The sequence below is a fragment of the Carassius gibelio genome, chromosome A8 (genome assembly GCF_023724105.1).
Source record: "Carassius gibelio isolate Cgi1373 ecotype wild population from Czech Republic chromosome A8, carGib1.2-hapl.c, whole genome shotgun sequence".
Lineage (NCBI taxonomy): Eukaryota > Metazoa > Chordata > Actinopteri > Cypriniformes > Cyprinidae > Carassius > Carassius gibelio.
In genome coordinates this window covers 6,933,762-6,959,330 of record NC_068378.1, presented here as the reverse complement: position 1 = coordinate 6,959,330, position 25,569 = coordinate 6,933,762, and the positions used below count along the sequence as shown (strand labels likewise).

The 25,569-nt window shown below is 37.4% G+C and overlaps 1 protein-coding gene across 10 annotated transcripts in view; it reads right to left on the bottom strand.

The window, feature by feature from the left end:
• Nucleotides 1-25,569, bottom strand: part of LOC128018253 (AP2-associated protein kinase 1) — a 45,471-nt gene that overhangs the window by 12,598 nt on the left and 7,304 nt on the right. For 4 of the 10 annotated variants that reach the window (XM_052603646.1, XM_052603649.1, XM_052603652.1 and 1 more), the window contains exons 2-17: nt 16,218-16,336; nt 13,914-14,022; nt 13,696-13,838; nt 11,814-11,935; nt 11,640-11,721; nt 11,385-11,517; nt 9,652-9,755; nt 8,313-8,392; nt 8,039-8,193; nt 7,597-7,763; nt 6,891-7,256; nt 5,323-5,516; nt 3,955-4,133; nt 3,745-3,831; nt 702-803; nt 227-295 (exon numbers count right to left, since the gene is read on the bottom strand). In XM_052603646.1, the coding sequence (XP_052459606.1) occupies nt 227-295; nt 702-803; nt 3,745-3,831; nt 3,955-4,133; nt 5,323-5,516; nt 6,891-7,256; nt 7,597-7,763; nt 8,039-8,193; nt 8,313-8,392; nt 9,652-9,755; nt 11,385-11,517; nt 11,640-11,721; nt 11,814-11,935; nt 13,696-13,838; nt 13,914-14,022; nt 16,218-16,336 (2,211 nt within the window). The remainder of the gene's footprint in view (nt 1-226; nt 296-701; nt 804-3,744; nt 3,832-3,954; nt 4,134-5,322; nt 5,517-6,890; nt 7,257-7,596; nt 7,764-8,038; nt 8,194-8,312; nt 8,393-9,651; nt 9,756-11,384; nt 11,518-11,639; nt 11,722-11,813; nt 11,936-13,695; nt 13,839-13,913; nt 14,023-16,217; nt 16,337-25,569) is intronic. The other 6 variants (XM_052603647.1, XM_052603651.1, XM_052603654.1 and 3 more) reach the window with 3 other exon arrangements.

Genomic DNA, 25,569 nt, shown 5'->3' with positions numbered 1-25,569 from the left:
CTCCATGTGCTGCTTCAGCAGTGGTCTGCACTGAAGTGTTATATTTACAGTAAAGGGTTTGTTTAAAACCATAACCTTTTACAGGGAACTTATAGGTAGTGACATCCATGCTACCTACTTATTGAGCTGCTAGGGTAGTTATGTTATCCAGAACACCTCGCAGATTTTCCCAACCTAACGTCAGCTGAGTGATAAAGAATAGGAGCATATTTAGAGAACTGCTGACCTGGAAGTGCAGCTGACCCAGGATCAGTCTGGAGAGGATCCAGACCAGGGATCAGAGAATCCATCACAACTGCAGAAATGAAAAAATAAAGAAAAGAAATCAGACAAATATGATGCTTGGTGTAACAAAGGTAAAGGAGAGATAGATGACCATTGTGACATCAATTCACTCCATGCATCAAGCAGCTCTCTCTTTCAAAGATATACTGATGTTTGAGGAAGAAAGTTTACAACAACTATCCAAGCGGAGCGATGAGACCACAGTGGAGATTTAAGTACAGGACAGACAGACAGGAAGTAGTCATAAAAAGGGACTATTCGGGACGTCCAGGAGTTCCAGGTATTGCTCTGAGCTGAACCGAGAAAACAATCGGCATTAAAAGACCAACGGAGTCCCCTGAAGACCGCGCTGTGTGTCGGCTGTGGGGTTACAGCCAAAAACAACAACAAGAACAAACAGATAGTTGTCTGATTACCATGATTACAGTCTTCAGGGCTGAAGGGGTCATTCAAGGGAAGGTCAGGGAGGATCAGGGAGGAAGAGGGCTCTGGAGACTTCAAACCCTCGATCAACTTCTCTGCTCCATGAGAGAAGAGGAAACAATGAAGAGAAGATGGAAAGAGATGAAAGGAGTGAGGAGAAAAGAAGAGGAGTCAGTAAAGAGGTGATGAGAGAGGAGACAGTGAGAAGAGGAGAAGGGGAAAGAAAGCAGAATCAGGAGAGAGTGAGGAGGAGAGAAGGAAGAGAAGAAGCAAGGACACAACCATAAGGAGAGGAGCGTCAGCAAGTGATAGAGGAGAAGAGAGAGTGAGGAGGAGAGAAGGAAGAGAAGATGCAAAGACACAACCGTAAGGAGAGGAGCGTCAGCAAGTGATAGAGGAGAAGAGAGAGTGAGGAGGAGAGAAGGAAGAGAAGATGCAAAGACACAACCGTAAGGAGAGGAGCATCAGCAAGTGATGGAGGAGAAGAGAGAGTGAGGAGGAGAGAAGGAAGAGAAGAAGCAAAGACACAACCGTAAGGAGAGGAGCGTCAGCAAGTGATAGAGGAGAAGAGAGAGTGAGGAGGAGAGAAGGAAGAGAAGATGCAAAGACACAACCGTAAGGAGAGGAGCATCAGCAAGTGATGGAGGAGAAGAGAGAGTGAGGAGGAGAGAAGGAAGAGAAGAAGCAAAGACACCACCGTAAGGAGAGGAGCGTCAGCAAGTGATGGTGGAGAAGAGAGAGTGAGGAGGAGAGAAGGAAGAGAAGAAGCAAAGACACCACCGTAAGGAGAGGAGCGTCAGCAAGTGATGGTGGAGAAGAGAGAGTGAGGAGGAGAGAAGGAAGAGAAGAAGCAAGGACACCACCGTAAGGAGAGGAGCATCAGCAAGTGATGGAGGAGAAGAGAGAGTGAGGAGGAGAGAAGGAAGAGAAGAAGCAAGGACACCACCGTAAGGAGAGGAGCGTCAGCAAGTGATAGAGGAGAAGACAGTGAGGAGGAAAGGAAACCGTGAGGACAGGAGAGTCAGTGAGGAGTGCAGAGGAGTTAAGCGAAAGGTGTTGCTCATGAGAAAAACACAACATTTATTAAGAGAGTTAGTATAAGCATTTATCATGCTGAATCCTGCTGGTAAAAGAGGAATGCAAGAGCACAAACCACTTTAACTGAGCAACCCAGCAAAATCCTTTAAAACAAGCACAACAGAAGGATAAACGGCAAGAGAGAGAGTTCAGAACGGCAAACCTCTTGCACTCTTCAGTATGCTGCATGTATACAGTGCACAGTATGGCATAGCATAGTTAAAATGCTTGGAATAACCAAATGACTTTACAGCATACTATGGTCTATTTTCTATTAACTGTTAGACAGACGATCTTTATTTCACAGGCCTAGGGTTATAACTTGAGCTGGAGGAGGAGAAGGTACTCTATTAGTTAAACTGGCACACGGTCACGATGCATGCGGATCAGCTGAGAGTTCTTCGTTACAGTGCTACAGTTTACTCACAGAAAGGAAAGGACTTTGGGATGAGGGTATGGGGGAAGGAGGGGGTACTCAGGTCACAGAGCAGCAGAACGCCCGCTTTCCCCCTTTCACTAGGGCAGAGAACGAACCATCAACCTTTAAACATGAATTAAGTCAAAGTTCTTCAACTGCTTTGAATAATCGGATGCAGCTAGAGTGTTGCGAAAGGTTGCCAGGGCATACGCTGTTTCTCAAGTATTCAGAGTAGTTTTGATCATATTGTTATGCAGTTTCTATAGCGTTAAAAGATGATTGCTAACTGGTCTCTCAATTGGTCCCTAGATATGGCTCCTAATTATGTCAGGAAAAGTGTGCATGTCATAGATCACCAAGGAGCTAGAGTACACACGACTGCCAATTTCATGACCTTGCATCCCATGGCTCTCGAAAGCTTTACCTGTGCTTTTAATGTACCCAGCAATCTGGTGTGTCATCAGAGAGGATAAGCAGACTGTGCTTATGTAAGACCTCCAAGCGTTAATCCATTCTCTCTGCTTTCTGCTGAGAATCATCATGCATCTCTATTACACACAAATTCTAACACTCAAAATTTAAAAGAGATAACATTTAAAGGGATAGATCGCTACCATAATGTGCCATTTTATACAGTGTAGTAGAATATGCTGTTTATATAACTGCTTTTATCATGTGGCACATGCAAAAGAGGACCTGAAATTCATAAATAATGTGTTTTTACAAAGGTTTTTTAATTGTGAACGTTTAGGTGAAATTAAGTTTAAGTATAGGGATAGAAATCAATCAGGATTCATTGAAGATATCTCCATTTGATTTTCAAAGATCACCTAAAGTGTGTTGGTCACACACAGCTCTCCTCAACAATCCCTTTCATGCATCATTACATGTCAGTGTCATAAATGGTGTTAAAGGATGAGTTACTCACCTAAGTCTGTCTAAATGCCTAACCTTAGTTTTGAGCAATACTGAAAAAGCCTCATCTAAAGATTCATTCTCCTTTTGATGTACAGAATTAGCGAATCTCTGTGAAGAGAAACTGTACTTAAAAGGTCTCAATAACAGTTTTGATCAAAGTTTGCATCTGATTACTGACTTATTGTTTCTATCTACAAAGTTTACAAGAAAGCAGGTGGAAGTGGAGTGCGCTATCTGTCTTTTATCTCTATAAATAGGAAGAGGAAAGGCTTATCGCAAGGCTGCCAGCAGGTGAGATGCACAAGTTACTTTATTTCTGGAAGGCTCGAGGAGGTCAAGTACATTAACTGCTTTGTAAAGTCACTGAAAAAGCCAGACTGTTTCAAAGTCACGAATCAACATTCACACCCCAATTTACTTCTGCAACGTGGCATGTTTCTGGGTGAAACTGGGAATTATATGGACTGTGAAAAACTGGCATTCCATTCCAGAGTTTGCAGAAATTATGAAGGACTGTCCCCCTTCCTGAAAATCCACAAGCACCCACTGGTTGAAACTATTCCTGCTTTCAAAGTAAAAAATAAATACATAATCGAACACATAGAAGGATAAATAGACTGTACCTCCTCCTTGGAGAAAGCCTTTACTGGAAGACACAGACTGCAACCCAGAAATCAGATTTTCAGGACAGGGTCTCTCATCGGTCTGAACTGGAAATACATACACAGCATTACTGTAGTCTCTCTGTAGAGGGCTGTTTGGGTAACAGAAATAAATACTGTGTGTAAAAAGAACTTGGAAAACTTGATTTCATATACAAACACTGGTTTTACCGTCCAGCTTGGCAAAATCCTTGTTAAGCAGCTCTTCTGCTGTGAGTTTAGCGAAATTGTCATCGCCAAAAGGGTTCCAGGATGCTGTGGCTCCAGCCGAGGGTCTCGAAGCCTCCCCTGACTGATAAACACTCTGCTGTGATGAACACGGAGAACCAGAGGGAGTGGTGCTAGCTGACCTACAGCGGAGAGGGGAAATAACAATCAAACATTCAGTGTTCTCTCGTGACCTCAGCATGTTACTAAATGTTGCTAAACTATTTGCATTTTCAATTAGATCTTTGCATAAAACTCCAAGGCCATGACACACCAAGCCAACAGTCGGCTGCATGCCAAAGTCAGGTGATCGCTGAGTGTCTTTCAGGCCAGTTTTTGCAGAGTGTTGCAAACATTGACACTAGTTGGACCACCATCTGAAGTTTTTTGGCATAATGAGCTTGCTGAATGGGCTGCAAGTAAGAGGGAGCGCTCTGATTGGCTGTTCAGCTTAGTGAACGAGAAAAAAAAAATGAAAGTGATGAAAGCTAGCAAACGATAAGTTAAGCGTGCAAACATAGGTTCTTCTCATTTCAATTTATCTCACCATTCCAATGTGTGAATATTTTCATAAAGACATGGCTGTGTTGATTGTTGAAAGTGAAGACCAACTGATATTCAAACTTTATTTTCAAAATGGTAAGCAGGCACCCCTTTGTTTTATGGTTCATAAATCAGTCTTAGTTTTGGCTTCCCATTTTGAATGGAGAATATAAACTACTGCCACCTGCTGGTCTGGAGAGTTATTTTCTCTCAGGCTGGGGCAAGTTCTCTGATGTCAGCTTGGTGTGGCAAGGCCTTAAAACTTTAGCAATCCAAAAATGATGAATAAACCCTGCTAAAGAAATAAACAAACAGCTTAAAACAGCATTCAAATATATGTTTTTATAATCCCAGCTTGGTTTGTCTGGGATGTTGGCTTATAGAGGTTTTGGGCACTTTTCAGTTAAAGCTGGGATGCCAGCTAGACCACCTAAAACCTTTTCAGCAGGAAGGATCAAGATGTTAAAAAACCGTGGCATGAATAACTTCCAGTTGATTCGTCATGCTGGAACTGAAAGGTTCCTATCGAGCACACTGCATATAGCAGAATATAATTCTGAACAAACCTAATGTCTAAATACTTCCAAGAGCCAGAAAAATCCAGTTTTGCATGATATGACCCTTTAAATGGACCCCTAATGTTGCCATTTTGCTACTTAGTTATCACTTTTAAAATGTAGAGCCACTCTTACTTCAATATCGTCTTTATTTTGATTTTGCTCAAAGCTGGACAATGTAATGGCTGAAACTAAACAATAACATGATTGATTAGGTAATTCCTTGATTTACTTAGACTTGTTAACGCTGGCCTCTGCAGCAGCAGCTTGAAGCAGTTGAGTGGACTTGCTCACAGGAACTCCAAATATGGTGCTGTGTGTGACATCACTCAGGATTCGTCTGTGGCCTCCTTTTGGGGCGGTCTTTGGAGAAGAGGGTGGAGTCAAGGAGCCGACTTTATGCACCCCACAACTTCCGCCGACAGACTTTTACAGAAAGAAAGGTATAGAGACAGAGCAACATTAAACGAAGTGAAAGCTGAAGGATATTTATTAGAGAATTACATTTTTTATATATCAAAACAGACGAAGATGGTGGTCTTTGAAAGGTAATGATAGAGAGCTTAAGATATACAAAAAAAGACAAATCTAATATCTCAGTGACTTTTTGAAAAAAGGTAATCTGTGAAATGAGAAAACATCTAAAAAGATTGAAAGGTGGAAAGTCTGTTATCAGATGGATCGGTCATTTCTTTTCACTTTTATAGAAATTCATTCGCCCTCATGTCATTCCAAATCCACCAAAACTAATTTTTTACATCATTATCCTGGGTTCATTTTTTCCATACAATGGAAGTGATTATAGCTGCTGAGCTACAAAAATTACAAAAATACCATAAAGCACTATGGAAGAAGCCAGAGGATTTGTGTGAAGATCAGACTCAAATGTAGGTCATTATACAATGAAAATCTTGTCCTCTGCCGTTCCCCTCAAATCTCTTTTGGGCTTGTGCACACTCATTGCCATGTTCTGACCAACAGCATTGTGTTTAAAGGATGTTAAGTCCGGCACACAATATATATAAGTCAATTATAAGAATATATGAATGAAAATTAAACTTGGACAGAGAATGACATTTTGCATGTTTATCACACAAAGCCATCTAATGACTTCTGAATCTGAAATATTCTTTTACTTTATGGGGGGAAAGAGGCAGTGTGAACATTCAACTCAACTTATCCTTTTGTATGTTATGGAAGAACAACAAAAACTATATGACTTGTATGACATGAGGTTGTTGAAAGATATGCGGCACCATATTTAATTTTTGATAAGAACGAAAACAAGGATTTTTGACAATTTTGGAAAATTACTAATCCTTATATATATATATCCCTCAATTCCATCAGTGTAAAACTCAATTTCATTACAATGCTAATTCTAATTTTTTTTTATTAAATAGCACCCGAAAATCATCACAACGAAGTGGGGATACTTCACAAAAAGCCTGTCATCATTTACTCACTCTTATGTTGTTTCAAACCTGCATGATTTTATTTTGTCTGTTAAACATAAAAGAAGATATCCTGAAGAGTGCTGCTAACCAAGTTGCTGGCAGCCATTGACTTTCATAGTATGGAAAAATAAATAGTATGGTAGTCAATGGGGACCAGAAACTGCTGTGGTCTATGTTCAGCATAAGAAATGTATAGAGGGTGAGTAAATGATGACGAAATAATACTTTTGGGTGAACTATACCTTTAAGACGCAAGGCAAACCAACAAGGGGAGTGTAAAGACTTTAGAAAGCAAGAAAAAAAATCACTCTAACAGAGCAGGGACAGATGTTCGGAGGGTTACCCTCTGCTCTGGGTCCACTTCAGAGCCAGCGGATGGTGCTGAGGTGGTTTTAGGCAGAGGAAGGGTGGAGGCATGTGATGCAGGGGGCGGAGGTGCCATAGCTTTGGTTTTAGGCTGGGCAGACACGGTCGCAGTGATTTCACCTTCTACATTATTACTTTGTGAACACACTGGGGGCGGAGCTGGGGCAGTCGCTTTGGTTTTTGTCTGTGTGGTCGCTGATAATGTTGTCAGGCCTTTGGTTTGAGGGTGGAGCATGGGTGGAGGGGGAGCCCTGTTCTTAGGTTTAGACTGTGTAGAAACAGGGGTGGAGGATGATGCAACCGTTTGTGCAGGTAAGACGGAGGGCTGCGCTGAGTGATGCTGCTAAAATAGGATGTAAGTGCAACAACTGGCATCACGTTGGACAAAAATGCAAAAACCCATCATGAAAATTACCAGCATTTTCCCAGATTATTTATTTTAAACCCACATGAAACAGCAATTACAACCCATTTACTTTCATAATGTGACATTTTTGAGCAAATCGCGCATTCGATGAGAAGAAAAAAAGATCTATTTCGGTTCGATTGGATCAGAGTCAGACCTGAATCTGAGTTTACAGTGGTTTAAGGAGGTCACAGTACGACATAAATGGGTTCAAATCTTATTTCATGTTGACTTAAAATGTTAATTTTATTTCCAGAACTGTTCATGTAGCAGTTACCTGTTGTTGAGCAGTAAAGGCTGTATTTTGCTGCTGCAGAAAAAGCTGTGCGTGCTGGGGTGTGGTCTGGGGTGGAGAGGGAGTGGCCTGCAGAGGAGTGGGCGTGGCTTGTTGCTGACTGACAGGAACCTGCGATTGGGCAACAGGCTGGGAAGCTATGTTAATACCTGTGAACCAATAGAATAACACAATATATATATATATATATATATATATATATATATATATATATATATATATATATATATATATATATATATATATATATATATATATAAATGCCAATCAATGCAACGAGTGAAGAGTCATCACGAGGAGAAAATAAATAAAAGTGGAAAAAAGAACGTGCATAAATGAATGAAGCCACATGCACGAGTTTGTTAGAATGTGGACGCCTATATAGTGTTTGATTTTGGTTGAAGGTGGATAAATGAACACTCACTGATTGGCTGGCTGGCTGCAGGTGCATTGGCTCTCTTGCGTGGGGTGAGGGCTGGTTGGATGGGCAGGATGCCTGCGATTGGTTGAGCTTGGCCAGCCTTGGGACGTTGGCGTGGCGCTATGGATGTCTCAGTCGCAGGGATTGGATCAGTGAGCCTGAATGAGCAGAATAAGAACTACCAATCTATAAAACAATGAACTAATGAAAAAAGTATGTGATAAAATGCAAAGTCACTTCAAACCTCTGACAACACACAGATGAATGTCAGTCTCACCTGGCTTTGTTTTGACTCTTCTTGGCCACGGCTTCACTGGCTCTGACCGGCTCTGGGAGTTTAGCTGGAAGAGGTGCATTCTAGTGGAATGAGGGAAATATTGTTTAATATTTAGTAGTTGGTTGTATTTAGTCAACATTAAAAACAGTATCAACTCATTCCAGTGATACAGGAAACACACCCTCATTATAGCTAATGTAAATAAAGCTGAAATGAAATAAAATCTAAACATTACTGATAAAAAAATAATAATAATAATAATTAAAAAAAAAAAACACTTACGGAAACATTAGAAATGTTGCCTTGGCAACAGAAAAATGCATAACATTACTAAAATTAAAAATAAAGTTAAAGAAAAATATAAAGAAATTCTAATACTTTACAACAAGGTTAATTAGTAAACATTAGTTAACTACTTTAGTTAACAAACTAAGCATGAGCAATACTTCTACAGCATTTATTAATCTTAGCTTATATTCATTTAAACATTTATTAATGCATTATTAAAATCAAAAGTTATGCTTGTTAACATCATTTAATGTGCTGTGAATTAACATGAACTGACAGTGAACAAGTGTGTTTTCATTAACTAACATTGACAAAGATTAATAAATATACTGTAATAAATGTGCTGCTCATGTTAACCAACATTAACTAATGGAACCTTATCGTAAAGTGTTACCAAAGAAACTATTAATAATGACAAAAGCGCATAACTAAAATAAATGGAAATATAAAAATAAAAGTGAATTCAAACTATTAAAACACTCCAGTTAATTGTGCATTAAGACCAGAAACATTAAAAGTATTTCAGTGTCATTTTTTTATTTATTTCAGATTGACGTATACGTTTTAAGTTAAGTTATTCAATTTTTACCACTGTGAAATCATCCTTCTTACATACATTAATTTTCATGATTGTGTAAAAAAAAAAGTGAAGACGACATCCTCAACAACAAAAGATGTGCATGTCTTTGGCACAAACACAAATGTGTAACACGATTAGCATGATTAGTTCCTGTATTGAACTCTAAACAGCATTTGTGGGTGTCAGTGTTAATATGTCTTTGATTACGGCTCAATGCTTCCATTATGTTATCAATACTGCTCCGAGAGGGAGGGGCCTGTGGATGTGTGCCAGCTGGCTGCCACCAGCGATATTCCCCTTCCTGTGCTACTGCAAGGGATCGCATGAATTAAACAAAGATTAAGAAGTATGTGCCGGAAATAAAGAACAAAAGCTCTGTGGAGTGTGAAGAACGGGTGAGAAGATCAGGGCAGGTGCACATGGTAGGAAACAGGGCGAGAGATCTTCCCAGTGTGAATGAGCAGGTCTTACGTGGATATTCTGTACTGGGCATTCTTTCCGAGCCAGTTTAAAGGCGAAATATGACACCTGGTAGATATCTGGCCTTATGTCAGGGTCTGGCTCCAGCATGTAACCTGAGACGGGAGGAATTACATCAAAACATGAAAGTGTACAAATGATCTAAATCTTGAAAAATAGGTTTTTCTTGTCCTAGAGAAAATGAACATGAATTTTGTTAATATAATTCTTTTTTTCTTTTAGTTATATAAAGGTTTTAGGTAACACTTTAGAATAGGTAACACCTATTAGTTGCTTATTAGCATGTATATTACTAGATTATTAGCCATGTATTAGTGCTAATTAAGAGCATATTAATGCCTTATTCTACATCCCTAATCTTACCCAATACCTAAACCGAACAACTACCTTATGAACTATTAATAAGCAGCAAATTAAGAATTTATTGAGAGAAATGTCATAGTTAATAGTTAACCATTCTAAAGTGTTACCAGGTATTATATATATATATATATATATATATATATATATATATATATATATATATACACACACACACACACACACACACACACACACACACACACACACACACACACACACAGTATGTTCTAATAATTCATCGGCCCATTGTCAGTTATTCCTTACTCATAATACACTATACATGTAATAAACTACTATTCAATAGGTTTAATATTTGGGTTCAATAGTCTTGACAGAAGTCTCGGTTACAGTATGTGCACTAGGTAGGGGTACAGTAGGTTTAGGGGTAGGTTCAGGGTTAGTACCTAGTTATTACATAGTTATTGTAATTACTATAATAAGTACATAGTATGTACATGAGGAACAGGACTGTAAAATAAAGTGCTACCGAAGTCTCTTATGGTCGCCAAGGCTGCATTTACTTGATATAAACAGTACAATAAATACAGTATAGACAGGAATGTTGTGAAATATTATTACAATTTAAAATTCCTTTTTTAATATATTTTAAATAATTAACTGCAACTTTTAAGCAGCCTTTAATCGAGTCACACGATCCTTCACAAATCATTTTAATATGATTATTTGGTGGTCAGTATTAATTTTTTATTATTATCCATGCTGAGAACAGTTAAGTTGCATGATATTTTTGTGGAAACTGCTGCATTTTTTATATTTTTTATTCTTTAAGATAAATAATGCTCAAACCAAACAGAAATAAGAAAATATAAATCTTTTTCTAACATTATAAATGTCTTTACTGTAATACTTTGATTTATTTAATGCTTTATCTTTAATAAAAAAAAATATAAAAAAAAATATTTTACTGATCCCAAAACTTTGAACCGTAGAGTGCATAATATTTTTTTCATACAAAACATTTAAATTCACAATAATATAAACAAGACGGAAAACAAACTACTTTAATATTTAATGTGTGAAAAATTGCATTTTTCTAAAAGTTATGACTGTCCTTAGTTGATCCACCACCAGTTTTGTCCCTAATAATACTTTTATTTTAATTAATGCATAGATTTACACACGTGAACAGAATATTTCTTGACATAATTCCCAATCAAGCTGTAATTTTTACCAAATTACATAAGTGAAAATACAGTAATACTTTAGGATATGGATCACTATTAACTAGTCGCTTATTAGCATGCATATTGCTAGCATACTTGGCAAATTTTTAGTATTTCTAAAGCAGATATTAATGCCTTATTCTGTGTGACAGACAAGCAATCCTCAGCTGGACTTACGGATGAGACAGTGCATGTCGTGTGAGTAGCGAGAGTTGTCTGGGATGGTGAAGCTGCCGTCACAGATGGCCACCTGACTCTCTCCAAACGGCAATGTGAAATAACACAACTTGTACAACAAGCAGCCCAAAGCCTGACAACACAAATGAGCAGGAGTCATTAAACATCCTATATACATATAATAATCACTTACAGAGACAAAAGCTTTGGCTGCTGCTGAATTTTTCTCTAGTACTCTTCACCTTTTTGACTCACCCATATATCTGCTTTAGTAGTGATAACTTTGCCCCCATATAGATTCACCATTTCTGGGGCCCGGTATGAAAGCGTAGTGTACCTTAACACACACACACACACACACAAACAGAGTGTAAGATTCAACTGATATGAACACCTAAAACTGGTGTAAAGCAACAAACCGAAGCTCACTTCTTGATTTCTTCTTCTACGGCCGCCACACCTTCTGTTTGTGGATTCTGGGAGCGGTTAATGGCACTGCCAAAATCACACAACACATAGTGTCCTCTGTCATGCAGCAAGATGTTCTCCACCTAAAGAGACACAAAGAGAGGACACACACTTGTGTTACAGTCAGATATGCCCTAGAGTTTTCTAAACATCACAAATGAGCTCTAAGATGGCTTTGTAAAAGGGTTCATTGTAAAAGGGTTCAAACATAATAAGCGAAAAAATCAGATATTAAAGGAATAGTTCAAGCAACAAAGCTTTTTTTTTTAAGCTTTGACTGGTTTCAAAGGAGACCCATTTCCATCAGTGAATAAAACAAGTAAAATAAAAAAAATATGTAATTGCAACTTTTTTATCTCACAATTCTGAGTTTTTTTCTAAGAATTGCTTGATATAAATGTGCAATTTCAAGTTATAAAATCAGAATCCTGAGATATGATTATTTTTAATCTTGTAATCGTAACTTTAAAGTTTTATTCTCAAAATTGTGATTTCTATCGTGCACTTCTGACATATTAACTTGTAACTGTGGGTTTATATCACGTAATTCTGAGGGGAAGAAAAGTCAGAATTGCAAGATAAAAAGTCGCCATTACCTATTTCAATTTTTATTTTCTATTCAGTGGCAGAAATTGTCCTCCACAGGTTTCTTTATGCTTTAGTTGAATGGAAAAGTAGCACAGTAACAGTATATATATGTATTTAATGCCATGTCAGGATCAATGGCTATTTTGATGGCCAAAAAATAATATAAAATACAAATATAACAAATACAATACAAACCAGCAAACAAACAAACGCAAGTTATATCACACAAGATTGATTACATTAACGTGATGAAAATTCTAAAACATTTCCTGGCAAAATCTTGTTAAAAAATATTCAAAATTTGACTTCAATGACCTTATGTTCCAATATTATTATTATTTTTTTTTTAAATAAAATAAGAATAAAAATGTATTCAAATTCAATATTCAATATTCAATACTTTGCTATCTATATGTTTTAATAATAAGTACAATCTGTGACTGTGCCGGACATTACTCCACTCAGAGAACATATACTGAATATTATAGTTTATTTAACCAATATTAATCAAGTAAACTCAGGACCCGAATTTCATTTTGGGAACCGTTTAGGTACAGAAATAAACAGAAATTAAATAAACTGTAAATTAAAAAGAGATGAATCCTTAAAATTAAAGTTACAAAAATTATTTGGTCAAAACAGTAATTGATTTTTTTTGATTGTTTGTTTTGATTAACATTAATGACAGATGGCACAGATTTATTAGGCTGCTGTCCCTTTAAGACTGAATGCATCGATCAATATTCTGATACACACAAGTTTTCTTTTTTCAATCTTACATTCATTTAAGACAAAACCCAAATGTTTCATGAGGGTACCTGCCGGGATGGGCACTTTGACATCATTTTGAGTGTATTTAGCCGCTAAAGCTTAAAAAGCTGCAAAAATAACTCAATTTGGTATCATTGAGGTGTTTGCAAGACACTCAGAAAACCAGTGTGGAGTCGCTACAACCGAATTATGTAAAAGTACTTAAAAAGAACTTGGTTTGTGATGATGCAATAGTGATTAAAGAGAGAAGACGATGTGTATATGCCTGATTCTGCACCGACCCGATTTAAAAATGTCTTCTATGGACAGAAATAGACTTTACCAAAATTCATGTTTAGTGACTTTTCCATGCCTGGAAATTGTCGTTTTGAAATTTCATGACTTTTTCAGGTGTTTCATGACCGTACGAACCCTGCACCAATTCATACGGGTTTGGAACAACATGGAGGTGACTAAATGAATATTAAAGGTGTAGAGTTCATACCTTGAGGTCCCGGTGGATGATGGGAGTTTTGCACTGATGTAGTCGAGCGACAGCTTCACATGTGTCACAGAAGATCTGCAGCACCTCCGTCTCACTGAATCCTGTCTGTAAGCGCTGGTTCATCAGGTTCACGACCTGGCCACCTGGATTATCACACACAAACAATGCACAGTACGTCCAGACCACCAAAACCTCTGAATCTCAAATCACATACTGACCTCGACAGAAGTCCATCAATATGAGAACTTCCCAAACATCTCCTGATCCTACAGCTGTGATGCTGGAGTCCAGGAAACCAACGATGTTTTTGTTACCCACAAGATCCCTCTGTTCAAGAAAACCAACACATTTAGACAAGAAAAAACTCTCTCTACGAACGGCAAGGAAAAAACTATTATAAACAACTATATGACTATTATTATATGATGAAAAGTGACAGTAAAAATATCTGTAATGTTACGAGAAAGTCCCATTTCAAATAAATGCTGCTCTTCTTTTGAACTTCTATCCTTGTTTCCACAAAAATATTGTGCAGCACTGTTTTCAATGCACAAAATCTTCATTTTAGACTGATTTCTGAAGGATCATATGACACTGAAGACTGGAGTAATGATGCTGAAAATACAGCTTTGCATCACAGGAATAAATAATATATTCAAGTGTATAATCAGTTGTTTAACATTAAAAATGGCTGTCTGTAGTTGATAAAGGTACAATTTGTAAGATATTTGCAGTAAAATATCGAAAAACCGCTAGGCTAGTGTTATATATTTTGTCCAGCTGATTACTAACAATATCTATATTGTTTTCAACTACTTGTAAATCATCAGAAAATTCCCATCTAAATAGTGACACGGGGCAGTGCAGTCGCCTGTCAATGACGTTAGTTCCCCTTTGTTACCGTCTTTACTGACGTAGAAATCACATGACAAAGGTTTCATGTGCGGAAGTAGCTTCGCGTCAAACTTCAACTAGAAAGAGATGCCGATCTCGCTTGTGTTTTACTCGACAGGTGAGTTGCTTTGATTCGTATCTTTACAGGAAACGTATGCTATTATAACGATCAACAAGATTAGTATTATGGGGCATACACGCTAACGCGGGGCATCACGTCTCTAGACCCGCGCGAGGACGTGTCTGATCCATAGTCTGATCGCGTCTTTGCATTGACTTTGTATTTAATCTACTCGTGGAAATCACTGAACTCGCGTTAAATCCATGATTTATCTTTCCATCTGATTAATGGCCGTCAGCGGTTGGGTAGAAGACAACAAATCCCATCATTCCACGCTCTTTCTTAGCGTCATCAAACCACGCGATTGTTATTGTTTTGGTAGTGCACCCTCTAGTGGCAGGTCCTACAACCTGTACCTTTAATACGAAGCAACTATTGCATTCTTATTTAATAACTTAAAGATTCGGTATAAAGACTCCCGACTCACTCTTTGTGTATACCCGTGATTTAGTGTACAGACAAGTACTTTGTAATGATTTTAAATGCCTGGAATGTGAAAGCTCACTTAGTTTTCTGACCATTTGCTAAAAGCTCAGACAATGGGTCTTTGAGTCGACTAAGTCAATGCTAGTTTTTAAATGAAATAGCTTAGCTGTTCAACGTCCTTTCAGATCGACTCATTCATTCACAAATTTGAAATGCCCCTGTTAGCGGTCTATTTAGGAGCGCACTGTGAGCAGCTGCTCATTTGGAAACAGAAAGACACTCTGTGATGCTGAAACAGTGCTGACATTTTCCTCTTGTCCATTTAGTAGGGCTCACAGTGAAGTACGGCGGGTTTCCATTCTGAAGTCAGTCTCGGAGGACACGAGTGACCTTTACCAGCACTGTACTGTTCTCAGCACTGTATTTACAGCACCACATGCGAACAGAGGAACAGGAGAGCTCAAATGCATGGGTCCGTTTTGAAGGTCTAATCACAGTGGTATTAAAAGGAGCTTAAACTCGTCCATTTGGATGCACTGTAGTGACCGCTGAAGCCATGCAATATCTTTGTGTCAGCAACAACCATTATATATATATATAATTTAACAATGTACAGCCAGTTGATTTTTAATCCAAAAATTAACTCTGAAGAGTTTTATGGAAATCCTCCGGTTTCATTTTTAATAAAATCGACAACAGAGATGCAAGGTGGCACCAGGTCATTTGGTTCGAAACCAAAAAAAGGTTATAATCAATCCTCTATGTTGTCACTCAAAACATCTTGGTCAGCAATGACAACACACTTCTATAGTTCTTGTGCATTTTGTGACCGAATGTCAATGCCTTTGATTAACTGCAAGATTAACTGTTAATAAATAGGTCTTTTAACGAGAGCATTGGAAAAACGTATGGAGGACCAGCCAAAACAAGCATGAACAAGCCCACAATGGCTTTGTCCATATTCCTCCTCTTGAACACAAAGTCGTGTCTTCATGAAATTTGCTAGGCATCATTTTGAATTTGAGGACATGCCAATTTTACAAACGGCAGGTGAAGAACCGTGCATTAGGGAACGTCTCACCATAATCTGAATTTCCCTCTTGCATACTTGAAGGTCGTGTTCATTGTTGACATACATTCTCTTCAGTGCACAACGGACGCCCTGATGAGTCCTCACCAGAAAAACGATAGCAAAACCACCTGTGGAGAGAAAACCAACAGCCTGAAACTCTTTAAACACAGAACAGTCGAGCTACTGAGAGCTCACATGCAGAGAAAGGCAAATCGATCTCATTTGTGATTCAGCTAATGTAACACAAGGAACACAGACAACCTTTGTGCAGGGAAATAAGGAGGCATTGGACACTGGTTCCCTTGTGCTTTCAGACCAACCGTCAGTGGCACACAGTACATAATCATGTAATTAATAGGTTAAACTCATTTTAATAATGTTAGGCCTGACAGAGGAGTTGTTACAATAACTAATGCTCACACTCTGTGTTAGCCATTTAAACCAAAAATCTAACTCCCAGAGTTAAAGTCCAACAAATAAGTCATCTCAGACCATCTGTGCTAGGAATGTTACCTCAAATCGTGTGGCTCATATTAGTTTGATTCGGTTTCTCTTGCACACTTCACTGTTGTCTGCCAGTTTTGACGTCTTTATTCAGTAGTAGTTGAACAATAAGACATTATATTAATGCAATGCAAACAAAAAGAAAAGAAAATACTGATACCAAGATCTAAGTAAATATCATGAGGGAAAATCTTTTATAGAAAAACAGAACAGCCCGACTAGCAACCACCTAAATAACCCCAGAAAAATAAATAAATAAATAAATACATACATAAAACTAAAGAATTAGAAACATACTAATATTAATATTAATTATAAAACAATATTATTAGTGATAAAGCATAGCTATCTTTTATTTATTTTAATTAACGTTGTGCAATGATTACAAAATATTTTTATGGTTAAGTCTTTATTTTTAATATAATTAGTTTATAATTATTTTTTTTAATAATATTTAAAAAAAAACTTTTGTGTTAAGCACACTACAAATGTTGATTTAAAAAGAAAAGCTGATTAAATCAAATGCTCCATGAAACAGTATAAGCACACATACAGTACACAGATCCCTGCTCAGATAAACACACGGAAAATAGCAATTACTTCAAAAACAACAAACCACGCCTGTGCCCTTGCAGCGACACACACACACACACACACACACACACACACACACTTACTGTGGTGTAGCAGTAAGTAAATGGAGAAGCTGATTATGTAAGGATCTATAAATAGCACCCCACTATCTTGTTTACAATGAAGAATCTGTTAGAGGGAGGACTGAGAAGCTTACTGTACTCAGAACTGAAGCATCTTACAGGAATACTTAACATTAGACGCTCGTTAACATTAACTCGGGTTGGCATGAGATGACAAATGTACATCCAATCTTTCAACTTCCACCATGTCGAGCTACTAAAGTAAATTCGGTGACTTCCACAGAAGAAAGGGACATGGAATGGGAGTAACTCTTTAAATGCAGCCTAACAGACCTGCAGTCGGGTCATTTTTATAAATTCAGGACAGTAATAAACAATAATGACCAAAAAAAGAAAACTACTCACATGCCATCATTTATTTCTTTGTTACAGTTTTTTTTTTTTTTTTGGAAAACTACTTGGAAAAGCATGAAGTAATATTTACTTAATTGAGACACAAAATGCAATATTCTGTTTCAACTGTTAACATTTAAATAAAGTTAAATAAATTTAAATAAAGAGTGGAGTCTGTTCATATTCATGTTTTTGTCAACAATTGTATTATGCATTGTGCTATATGCAATTCATAAATGTCATGAAAATGGTCTAGAAGAATCAAATACAAAAAAAAAAAAAGAAAAAAAAAAAAAAACTATATATTTTTTTATAAATACAGAGCGCCAAAATTCTGTTTTATTTTATTAATAGCATTTTTTTTTTCTGGACTCCTTTTTAATGGTTTTATGTTGATTTAATTAAAATCATGAAACTTATACAATTTAACAACTTTAAGTTAAGTTTAACAAAAACTACGTTTTTTGTTCTGTGTTGTCATTTTAATTTTTCAGGTTATCAAATGAAGGCATAAAACATTGATTTAATGTATCTTTTAATTAATGAAACTAAATAAACTAATTTTATAATTTGCAAACAAAGGGGATTTATTTATTAAATTAACATTAATTTAAGATTATTAACTACACATTATTAAAATCAAAAGTTGTCCTTGTTAACATTAGTTAATGCGCTGTGAATTAACATTGACTAACAACGAACAAGTGTGTTTTCATTAACTAACATTAACAAAAATTAATAAATGTAATAAATGTATTGTTCATTGTTTGTTCATGTTAGTCAATACAATAACTAAAATTAACCAATGGAAACGTGTGTTACCTTCAAATAAAAACATGGAAGAAGTATTGTGTGATTAATCCTTAAAAAATAAAGTTTAGGTAGTAGTAGTAGTATTACATACAGAACAATATTTCTAACACAATGTCTTCAAGTTAAACCAAACTTTTATTCAGATTTTTTGTAAACATTGTTTTTTTATTTTTTGTGCCACCTCTGAAACAGCTTTACTCTTGGCTGAACCTCAACAAGCTCCTCTGAAATCAAGCAATGTTGTCCTCAATCTAAATAACACTTCTCTGGCTGTACTTTGATGTTTCTGTGCCACCTCCATTGTGATCTGATCCCTGTGTCCCAGCATGCACTACTCCGGTTTCTTGACTGTGTCTCACGTGTCATTTCTCTATTGTACAGTTTTACAGAGATAGAAAGATAAAATTACATGTTTCCAATACTCAAGGGCAAATGATGAAATTGTTGAACAACGCTAAGAGACATTTCTATGTCCTCACAGATTTTTAGTTCATTTCATTTCTGAAGTGCTGAGTTGTGGACTTTGTAGTAAGTCAATCCATTTCTATTATGGCATGGTACGGCACGGTCCGGTTCATTTTTGGGGGGTTTTCCACTGGGTACAGTACATGGTACTTTTTTTAGTACCACTTCAGTTAGGTTCCAAGTGAACCGTTCAGTTAGAAAAACATAATGTGTAAGCTCTGCTGATGACAGATTAAATCTGCACAGCCGCAGTGAAGGATTGAACGCAACTGTTTTGAACAAGCACACCTTTATTTAAGGTGGGGGGTACAATGCTGTTTCATGCATTCAGAGTTGTTTACACTGTTAAAGAGTTGCATTCTCATGCTAAGCATGGACAAAGTAAAAAAAAAACTATTTTGACATATGATGGAGCATTTTTTCACAAATATTTTACTTCCGGGTTCGTACAAGTTTCAGACAGTTTTTTTTTTTTTTTTTTTAATCGTGGCTCTTCATGAAGTAGACGAGAGTGGAACTCCTTACATGGGTATTTCTCCTGGAAAAACATGCCTGTGCATGCATCGTCCGGAACGAGAGCGCGACTATCAACAAGCTTCATCTGGTGACAGCGCTGCATGGGACTTGCTTGGGAAGTATGTCTCCAAATATTTTTTTTTTTTTGGTTTAAGGCAAAGATAACTCTGCTCAGCTTCCTAAAAGAACTAAAGACTTTTTGGAGATATGAAGGATACTGTACTACTCTATAGGTACTCAAGATTAACATGATATTGGGTGAAACTGTGTATGCCCCCTTTAACAACCAAAAAGTGTCTGTTTCATTCTCTGATGAGGAAGTACAGACGTTCCTCTCGTTGATTGAAGTGGATCGGAGAGCGAGAGACTGATGGGGTGACGCGGAATGAAAAAGTTTTTCAGGCGTCGCGACAGTAGAGGCGGCGCAACTATAACGACATGTGAATAATCCCGTCCACTCTATAACGATACTAAACTGCAGTGGAAACACAAACTGAGCTGTGCTGAGCAGAGTCGTACCACGCAGTGGAAAAGCGCCATTAGTCTGACCCATTCTGTCCATTTTGCAAACTAGTTGTGAACATGACAAATGGCCATTCTCACAATGAAATGGTGATCAGCCCATTATAACATGATGAAGACACCTCGTCTCACTTGACATAATGAAAGAGCTCAATGAAAACACAATGAGCTAAAATAGGTCAAATTCAAACATTTGCAGAGAGATGCAGTGAAATCCCCATATTTTTTGAAAAAGGACAGTACAGGACCTCAAAAACGAAGATATCAAAAGTTTTTTTTTTAAATACAGAATGTATACTATTGAGATGTCTTTAGTAATTCTGGATACAAACTTCGGAAAAATAATATTTTAAAGAGCCACACAGATGGGAAATCAAAAATTACCTGTATTACAGTGTATGATGTAGCTGTCCATCAGTGTAAACAATGTGCAAAGTAATTAAACCAAAAAGTACACGATTTATAAAGTTATTGGCTTCTAAAGTAAGGAGTCGACTCTGAATCGCTGAAACGAGTCGTTATAGATTTCAAATCTTTTGCCCATCTCTATGTACGTCACTAGGAGCACTTTGCATAATAATCTCCGCCTACCGTCTTGAGAGAAACAGAACTCTGACCTGCCCCCCCCCCCCCCCCCCCACACACACAGTTTGGTGTGAGAGCATCATGTCGAGGAGATTTATTTTCACTGTTTTATTTTCACTGCCAAAGAATGAAGATCAGAAGAACCAATGGCTAAAATTCATTTTCACCACAATACCAGAGCAGTACAACAAATCCCTTTTGTTGTGTTCACAACATTTCACTGATGACTGCTTTTCTAATCTCGGTGAGTACAAGGCAGGATTTTCAAAGCGTTTGGCCATAAAAGAGGGTTCATTACCAACTTTATTTAGAACAACGAGCATCTCCGAATCACAACGCTAAGTATGATTATGAAGTTATGTGTTTGTTTTCTCCCGAGCGTCGTATGTGTGCTGTCTGCAGCCTTTCTCTGAGCTGATCTTCGTTTACAAAAACGTCATTAAAATGAAGTGTAACTCCGTGAATACTCATCGAAGATACATAAGAGAGCTATCTATAGAAAGCTTGACATGTCTACTTTAAAACTAAACAAGTGCTGCCGAAAATAATATAAGTAATCCATATGAAAACAACACGATGTCTGATTTTTTAACTGTCACTAACTGCTGAAGTTGCTAATATTAAATAATAATGCAGCCATCTTCTTTTTCTTCTTTGTCTCTTCAAAGAGAAAACACCCCAACTTTAAATGAATGGAAGTAAATCAAACTGCCTCACAACAGCAACAATACAAACAAACGTGCACAAATATAAAAACACACACAGACAGTGACTCAGGACAGTGCTAAATTTGAACAGCTTTTCTGGGGAGGAGGTATCGTTTCCTTTCACCCTCCATCTCTCATTTCCTGTCGTCTTTCTGGTGTGTTATAAATATCCCCACAGGAGGCTGAAGCAGGCAGAACTGGCAGCAATATAACTATGACTCATCCATTCACACACCCACCAAAACACTGTGGACCTGCATATACAGCACTCAACCAGCCAATATAAAAACACTGAGATTACGTTTCCATTATATCCAACCAAAGCCCCAAGTATACTTAATTTTTGTAAGAGTACCCTAGCCTATGCGTACAGTCGAATGCGTAGCCTTAAAGTATACTCTATTGGATGTTGTGTGCAAACACGGGGGTTGACACTTGTGCTCTTGAAAGCTTCATCCATGTCTAGTGTCTGCTCTATTTTTTTCCCATAAGTTATGGCCAATAACAAATACTCATACCCTCTCGCTCACACGTGTTTGTCAAAGCCACCGTCTGTTGTTGATGCAGTGTCTGCTATTTCATTGTTGTTGTTCTGTCTCTTTTTGTTTTCTACTTTAAAACAGCAGCCCGGAACAGTGTTGCCGCCATGTAGAGCATCTGATTACTGCAGAAATAATTCATTGCACATGTGTGACCTACACGTAAATAGTGAAGTATACTTTGGGCTCAATATGCACTGCATTCTCAGCGATGACACTGGGGGCGCTGAATCTGGCCTTGTCAATTTTGTGGAAGCTCAACACTCTGAAGAGAATTAGTTAAGTTAGTTAAAGGGGTGTTTGAATATGATTTCACTATTTTTTTTTTTTTTACTTCAGTTAGTGCGTAATGTTGCTGTCAGACATTATCTTTCAAAGAAATCACCGTTTAAGGACTACAAAAAAATGGCTGGTAGGGACTACAAAGAGCTTCTTCCTGGGTTTGTGACATTACTAACCCCCATGTTTACATAAACCCCGCCCCTGGGAACACGCAACTACCCATAATGGTAAGGGGGCGTGACATTTCCGGACAACCTGCACTAGATATTTAGTTAATCAAAAACACACTGAGTCCGCTAACCAATCAGAGCCCATTGCTTATTTCTGAGGGAGGGGCCTCATAGAACCAGGAACTCAACAGACCGTTTTGACGAAAATGAAAACGGCAGAGTAGAAAAAAGGTAAAATATGTGAAAACAGTGTTTTTTTTTTGTTTTTTAAACAAAGGATAAACATGTTACATTGCACCCCATAAACACAATCAAGCATTCGAAAAAAGCTGATCAACCACCCTTTTAAGGTTTATACTTCTTAATACGGCTGTGTGATTTGGAGAGAAAATATAATAGTTTTTTTTTTTTTTTTTATAAAAATTATTACAATGTAATATTGTATTATTCCCCTATAATTTTTTAAAAACATTTAGAGAAAAATAATACAATAAAAACTGTAAAGTTCCTTAATTTCTTGACTTTCAAATGTTAGCCGGTTTCCATCAAACCTTTTGATGGTATGCACCGAACCAAATCAAAATGCAGATTTCGGTGCCTCTTATGCCTGAGCGATTGATTTAACTATTTTTCCTGATTCTCAGAAATGTACACAAGAGGCATGGGCTTCATTTTTTATTAATTTTTACCGGGCCATAGCATTAAGCTCCCTAAACTGTACTCAAATTTGAGATAGCCTCAGAGTCAGTCAAACAGAAAACAGAGGACACAAGGTGTGTTTATCGACAGATTGTTAGAATGTAAGTCTGTATCTGTGCAGTTCTTTGTCATAAATACAGTTTACAAAAGGTCACGAAGGAGCAATCCGTTTCCCATCTACTGTAAAGTTTTCGCTCCAGTTCACCACTCATCACACCACAGCTGTTTCCTCCAGCAAAAATCTAATGGCCTCTAAAGTTATAAAGTTATAAAAATCAAAAGTTTTTTCACCCCATAGAATGGTGCCCGGCCAGTTATTTATATATTTTGCCGTAGTGTGTCAGTAGAAAACATCAGTTTACATTTCCAAACATTCATTTTGCCATTAATTATAATAATAATCTAGTGAGATGGAGCACCAGCTGTTGTCAGACTCCCTGTGCATTAAAAAATCTCACTAGAATATTATTAAAATAAACGGCAAAATTAATGTTTGGAAATGTAAACTGATATTTCCTACTGACACAGTACAGCAAAAGATATAAATAACTGGCTTAAAACCCTTTTTTGGGGTGAAAATACTAATGTGCCTAAGACTTTTACACAGTACTGTACTTTACTAACGACATTGTTGCTACTTTATAAAGAATGAGCATACAGTAATTCACAGAACTGATTAAAGACTGTGACAGACAGCACTCATCTTAACTAAATATCAGAGCGAGTGACAGAGAAACAGTAGAAACTTTATGTGTGGTTTTGTATTAAACAATAACCCAGATCATGAAATACATTTATTAGCCTTAGAGTAAGGGAAGCTTGGGAAATGAGAGAATACAAGGAGCATGTGAATGCTATGGATTTATTTGAAATATTTTTAATGTTCTTTAATGTTATCCATAGCTTTTTGTGGGTCTTTTTATTTTAGTATCAGTTTCAGGCACCGTTTAAGCACCAGTACTGTTTTAAATGTATCGAAATGGCACCAGTATCGTAAAAAACTCTAGTCCTCGCACCCCCCAGCTCTGAATATTTCGCACATCTCTCTTTGCTATCACACCTAATTCAGATAATCAGCTTGTTAAAAGTGAGCTCAAATTTACCAGTAAATCAGTTAATCAAAGAGTTTACCGGTATTTCAATGTGAAAGGTCTCTTAACAGTAAAACAACAGAAAACGGTCACTTGTGTGTGAACATATATAGTGCAAGGTCAATCTGGTAATTTTATAATTTACAATGTGTGGAATATAATTTTCATGTGTGAAAGGGGCTACTGTTTCATCCACTGGAATATTCCTTTAAGAAAGATTCAACCTGACAAGACCAGACTAAAGCGAACCAAATCCACTAACACAAATCGATGGAAACAAATACAGCAGCACACACTAAGGACGACAGCTTAAGGTCGACAGATGGTGGCCATTAGAAACATTAATGAATAAATCAGTTGCTGACCATCTATTCACACACACACACACACACACACACACACGTCCCATTCAACTTTCAGAATGAGGCAAAGACGCTCTCTGATGGCAGTGTGATGTCTACTCAATGACAAAAACATCAACAATCTCCCCAGAACCTCAACACAATGAACGTACATGGGACTAGCCTAGGAAAGCCGGGCACATATGGTGCATTCAAAGTTTGTATTCATGAGTTTGGAAGTCGCAATTATAAAGTCAGGAGCATTTAAATCACTTTATTATGAACACGATGGTGATGTACCTTTTCTGCATCAAAGTCTATAAAATCATAAATAGAAGGAATGTGCATCGAGTTTGTTTTCACTTTTTTATTGTATTTATGAAGGAGCTGTAAATTGAATTGTGTATTCTCAGAATTGTACAATACAATGAATTTTAAGGTTTAAAAGGTGCCATATGCAAAAATTTAGGTAAAAATATCCATAACATGACCTACACGCATTAAAAAGAATGAGAAGAAATAAGGGCGATGGATGTCATAAAAAAATTTCAAGTTATAGTGCTGCAGAGATATCAACCTTAATTAGCATTAGCATTACTAGCCCCGGCCCGACAGGTGTCGTAATACCAGTTTCGGCCAATGGAGGCGGTAAGCGGGCAACATAACCACCAGCCAACCTGCAATACACGAATAACTCGCACGGCTTGTGGGCGTGTACTTGAACCTGATGTCAATCGTGTGGAAAGTATAGCCCACTACTTCATTTCAGTTCAGGGAGGAGACAGAAATGATGTCTCAAGCCCTTGGCAAGAGACCCCTACCACCATCACCCGCTACAGGGAAACAACTGCGCTCGGAATCAAATCCGATAAAAAAAGGAGCCGACCCAGAGTAAACATCGGCACTGTTTTCAATCACTGGAGACAACTGATGGACTATAAAGAAATGAGGCTCGACTCTGAACTTGCAACATTTCTAACAGTAAGTTAGATGCTGTTAGTATTTCGCTAGAAGTTTGTTTTATATGTTTGTGTATTTGTTTTCGGGAAGTTATAACATAGCAATGTATCGAAGGCTG